Below are 6000 nucleotides of genomic sequence, written 5' to 3'. Positions count from 1 at the left end.
CTGAGATTTTCTGACTCCCAGTAAAATGCCTCAGGCACAGTATGGTCAAAAATGTAACACGGTCACTTGTGCTCCGCTAGAAACAGAGGCAATGGAAAATACGTGTAGGTGACATCCTGCCCAGCTTCCTCACTCATCCATAAAAAATTCCTCTAAGGGAAGGGGAGGAAGCATTTGGCCCAGAATCAGGAGAGGTATCAGCAGTCATTCTTGCATGTTCCCATTTGTCCTATCAGCCTACCCAGAGAGTCAGACGTGAATGACAGACACAAAGCACGGTGACTGATGAGCTGCACGCACACTGGTCCATTCTGAGCTCCCTGCCAAAAGAAGAAATCTTTTAGATTGAGGTTTTTATAGGTCAGTAAAACTGGGAAAAAAAATGAATACCACAATATTTTTAGAAATTATTTTTTTCAATACTTGTACTGGCTAAAATGTGGTAAATATTTGGCCTACAGAGTTTCTCCGATAAAGCTTAAAACTCAGAATAGATATAACATCACCTCAATAAAAGAATGATTGTCCACAGTTACTATTTTGACATATGCAAAATTTATCAATAAATAAAAAGCAATGACTGGAGCATGAAATGGACATACTAGAATAATTTTCTAGTGAGGTTTTCCCCCATATCTTTTCTACATAATTAAGCAAAAATTAAAACTTCTAGAGGTGTGAAAGAGAACCCTGGAACTATTTTTAAAATGATACTTAAAAGAAGAAATAAAAAACTTGCTAGTTATCAAGAAATGTATGCTGTGGATCTAGTGGGTGGATGGGGAGGGAGGACTGAAACTATTTAAGTAGTGTCATGCTTTCTACTTGTGACTGCAAATGTCAGTAATGCATAAGTGTCTCTGCAAAAGAAAATTCTTTCCTGGAGGTTCACATTTAGTTCTACAAATATGGTCTTTGGTGGGAGAGGAGAAAAAGAAACAAGAAAAACCCTCTCTGAGGGACTGTTCAGTTCTGACACAATTATAACAATAACAAAGACTCAAATAGGTGGTAAGAATGCAAGAAGATACACACTTAAAGTAAGAACTAGCAAACAGAAGATTTAATTATCACATCTAGTTTGCTGAATGTGATATAAACACAGTAGTGTAGGAATTCTTAATGCAATATACGCCTGAAGCTAGAAAGTGTACTGTACACGTGTGACATCATATTGTGCTCTGGTTTACACCAACAGATCAGTGGTAGCCAGTCTTGGGCGGCTTGAGCTCTCTGGCTCCTGGAACTTGACTATATTTATCCCAGCTGATGTAGCCTGTCAAGTGTGTTCTGCTGTTGATAAGGTGCTGTAGTTGACAACAGTGAGGGATCAAGGGGGAGGAGCAGGATGGGGGCTTCCATCAAGTGTTTCTTTAGGGAGTTTCAAAAGCCCTGCAGTCACATTCCTGTTTAACTCAGACCCTGATTTCTAGATACAGCTGGGAGCTTCATCAGAAACAAAGTGAAGATGCCAGAGCCTGTAAAGAAAACAGGTAAGGATCATAACTGACATACAAAACCTAAGAACAGCTTGACAGAAAAAGTGTGAGTAGATTATGAATTCTAGAGAAATGAGATGCCACAGTGGAAAAAAAAATAGAGAGTAAAAAGAAACTGTATTTTTTTAAATTATAAATATGAGAGATATTGAGTGATCTTGCAGAGAAATCAGTGACTGGTTTGTCAACCCTCAGCCACAAAATTTTCTCAAGAAACTTTGGATGAGGAAAAATTTGAGATGAAATGTGTTTAATTCTCAGATTCTTTTAATTTCTCATTTCCTTTCCTAGTCACCTTTAGGACTTTGGGAAAAAAAAAGCTTGTAGTCTCTCTCTTGGACAGTTAAACAGTATAAGACTCCTCTGCTTTTATTTTGGGTTTGTTTTTCCCCCCCTGATACTTTGCAGAAGTGTTATCAAAAAAATTGGTGTTATTTATTGTTAGTGAAATCTCTGTGAAAATTAAAGCAAGCACTACCTGGTTCAGAGCTTATTCTTTCTAGTTCTTCCAGCCAATGACAATAGAGCTCTAGGAAAAAAGACAATATTTTGCTGTGAAGAATATATGCAATTTCTTTTCCCTCACCCTGCTCCATCCTTTCCCCTTGAGCCAGAAGATAACTAGCCCTTTTCAGAAAGCCAAGGTCACAGAGCCACAGAGAAAAATATATTTCAGATTTATGAATGTTCTAATTTAAAATCTACAAATAAGGAATCACTCAGATACTGCCCACATAGGGGAAGCCTAAGATAGGGTGCAAGGTGCAATGAATCTGGTTTTTTTGAAAAGAACAAGGAGAGCAAAGGTAGGAGATTTTAGCTTCAGGACACCTGCAGAGGAAGATGCCTCAGGAACACTTTGTGTCCACAAATAAGTTTTGGGAAAAAAGTTGTCGAAAACTGAAATTATGATTGTAAAGTGTGCACATGTTCAACGCACAGGGCTGGAGAAAATTGTACAAATCTGGGATTCTTCACTTTAGAGCTCTCACTTCACTGATGCTAGTACATACCTAGAATCACCACTACTTGAATGCACAGTACAAGGTGCAAGTATTTTTAGTAATATGCAGTTTCCAGCGTTAGCCAATATCAGCTGTAGAGAGTTACTAATAAAGGCCTTTGTGCTTTGCAAAGGCCTGAGCAGGCATCAGTCTCCTCTTAGGCTCCTCAGTGAGAAAATCTGTGGTCACCACAACAAAAGAACTTGTTAAGAAGAACCTTCATTTGACTTACAAACAAGTGTTTGTAATTAGCCACTGCTAGAGATAGCCCATCTCTGCCATTACAGACTACAAAGCACTAAAGCATGATTTACTTCAGCAACATTCTCTATCTTCCCTCTATATGATAACCCTAAAGCAACAGTGGTGTCACCAATTTCATTACAACTATAACATCATATCATATTCATAAGGTTGTAATTTCTGAAATCAGATGGAAGTAGATTTGTATATAAAAAAACCCAGAAGTATATACTAGATCTTGAAACTTTAGACAACACCTTGAAAATATAAGCTGTGAAGGTTCAGTAATTACCCCAAAAATAAGACATTCATGTCATATTCTGGTTTGAAAGCCACATGATTTTAAAGATTTATTGAAATGAGTTTAATGATTATGAATGCAGGAAAAAAGCAATACAGCAGAGTAGGCACTGTGACTTCTGATTTCTAATTGTTTAACTGCTTTTAAATGAACATTTTCATTCTCAGTGGATGAGAGGCAATGTCTCTGTTGTGAGGATGCCCACCTTTGCTGGCTAATGGTGAAGAGAAATTCTATTCCAACTTATTTCTCCATAGAAATCTAACAGGTGTCTAACATCACCAGTCCTACACAGTTTTTATGAACAAACCAGACCAAACACTGGGATTATCACAGCAGGGGGAGGAAAAGCTCCTGTTACACACTCTGACCGAGACAGAGCCAGTCACATGCCCTGTAACTTCTAGAGAGGATCTTCTCAGTCTCCCAGGAGACACTAATCCCTTTGGTTTTCTATTTCATGTTGTTTATACAGTTCAAGCCATTTCAAGATGGGATAATGTTGAGCACTGTCTCAGGAGGGCCGAACAACCATTGGGCATTTCATACTTTGATAAATCATGATTCTTGCCTTTCACAAACCATGTGGTTAGAACACTGAAGAGCCTGAAGAAGTCCTTAGTCTGTATTACTGAAATTTGGGCATCTTGGGCAAAGGAAAATTCTGCATGTCAGAGAATGATCAGAGATATTCTGCCTATATCTGTTGTTTTGGCAGACCTTTTAACGTTAAAAATAAACAAAACCCAAAACAATTAATAAATCATTAAACTTAAAATGGTGGAATAGATTTTCCAGCAGGCATTCTTTCACTTTAAACTGTCCAAATAAAATACTTCAGGATGAGGCACTGCCCTATTTATTTACAGAATGCCAAAAGAACTGTCCTAACATTCCCGAAAATCTATACAATCCTCAAGAGAGACAGGATTTAGAAGATCTGTAACAGTTTAGTGTCAGACCAAACAATCAAACTATAAAAAAGTTTCACTTTTTGCAAGATTCAGTTGCTGAAGCTTTATGTTCGTCTCCTTTGATTTAAAGATTTCATTGTTAATTTTTGTTCAAGGCCTCATTTTCTGGAAAATTTTGATCTTTTATTTTTTTGGTAGTGAAAATTCAGAAAGGTTAAAAAAAGCCCCAACCATTTCCCTAACAATAATTTATGACATTAAGAGGAAACAGCTGACTTTTTAAGTACCAAATTTAGTAGATAAATAGGACTTAATGGGAAATGTGTGTGTTACTATATCTGGAAAAGGAGAAGTCTGTATTACTCACCTTCTTTGAAAATCAGTCAACTTTTATTCACACATATTATAGGCTGAGGAGTCTAGATTTTGCAGTTCAGATTAGGAAATTTCATCAAGTATTTATAAATACCCTGGCTTGTAAGTACAGAGGCTTTCATAATAATCAGTGTTGTGTAATGAAGAGCAAACTGTAGAAATTTAGTTTGAATACAAGATCATTCTTTTACATTTGCAAGCACCTAGCACAGCAAAGTACTGCTCCATTATAATGAACTGCTATGCACCACAGGAATGCAGAAAAAACCTAAATTCATATAGACCTATTTTCCTCTTTTGTAAGTTAAGATTCAAACCAAGCTGAACATTATTATCCCCATTTTACAGAAAGTATGATGGAAGCATAGAGAGAGAGGTGAGAGGTGACTGATTAATGAAACTATTCCTCGCCTGTTGCTCATGTTGCAGGAATTTGCAATCTCAGCTGTTGAAGTAGGCAAGGAATGATAAGATTGAGTCGTTCAATAGCTTTTGGATCACAGAATGGTTAAGCTTGTAATTGTAAGAAGCCACTTAGGTTCTGAGTGAGGAATGAGCAGCATCTTTATATAGTTCCTCAGAAAGGAATTTACAAGCTCCATTACTGAAGTCTGCTTATGCTCAGTTTGGCTCTTAACTCAATGGAAGAGCAAATGATATAGCAGGAAAGCTAGATGTCAAGTGTAAGCTAAGATCAATTTTCAACATGAAGCCTTAACAAATTAAAGAATTCCAAAAACTAATACTACTTAATGCTAATTAAATACATTAGCCAATACCTATTTTAACACCAAATACAGAAAAAGTGCAGTAAGATAACTCAGCTCTTGGGAGAAACCTGTGATTATTTTGTCTAATTTCACTCATCACAAATTTCTGCTGGAGTTTGTAGCATGTGCATTCAACCAGATACATTATATTCTCCTCAAGCATTTATACCTTCAACAGTTTTTATTTCAGAAAGGCAGAAATATAATTTGAAAATCTTATCTAACACACATTCTACAGAAGTTCTTATTTCCTTCTTCTCCATGTAAGTATCACAAATAATAATTGATGAAGAACTGAAGTCAGAGCCACCATTCTGAAAATGAGGATGAAATAAAAAAATAAACGAAATTAAAAACTACAACAACAAAAGCCATAAGAGAATGACTGTCCTCTATCACTCTATCTAGTTAAAAAGACTTTTGTGGAATCCAGACTTCTTCCTCCCTTTCATTTCACATACTTTACACATACTTTGAAATTCCATTATTTTAGGCATACATTTTCAGCTAATGCTTGTGATTCTCAGCAAGCCAAATTATTTAGATGATGTGGCTAGGAAATTAAATTATTCCAGTTATTTAAGCATTATTTTAATATACGCCTTATCTCCACTTTTTCTGACAATAATGAAATAAGAATTGTTCTTCTAGCTTCTAAAACTAATTAGAGATAAAACAGTACTTAGTAGCTACTTACTAGTGATTTGATGCAATACAAAGACAACAGAAAACAGTTTCTGCCTCAAAACACTTGCAAAATAAAAACCCAGTAAATAGATAGTTCAACAAGAAATTAAAGGAAATAATCATTAGTACAATAGACAGCAACTCGGGTAGTAGCTTAGCCATTTCTAGGTTTTTGCATAGGAGAGTATGAAAACGATTTGAAGAAGA

General features: G+C 36.1%; 1 protein-coding gene across 1 annotated transcript in view; it reads left to right on the top strand.

Moving 5' to 3' along the window:
- Nucleotides 1–1343: 1343 nt before the first annotated feature.
- The window catches only part of MYBPC3 (myosin binding protein C3), a 62179-nt gene continuing 57522 nt past the window's right edge, over nt 1344–6000 (top strand). Inside the window, exon 1 of the mRNA XM_050336446.1 lies at nt 1344–1493. Within this exon, the coding sequence (XP_050192403.1) occupies nt 1469–1493 (25 nt within the window). The 5' untranslated portion in view covers nt 1344–1468. The remainder of the gene's footprint in view (nt 1494–6000) is intronic.

Source organism: Myiozetetes cayanensis, unplaced genomic scaffold (assembly GCF_022539395.1).
Source record: "Myiozetetes cayanensis isolate MyiCay16 unplaced genomic scaffold, myiCay2020 scf6-25, whole genome shotgun sequence".
NCBI lineage: Eukaryota > Metazoa > Chordata > Aves > Passeriformes > Tyrannidae > Myiozetetes > Myiozetetes cayanensis.
Note: the sequence above shows the minus strand (reverse complement) of the source record. Positions and strands in the feature narration are given on the sequence as shown.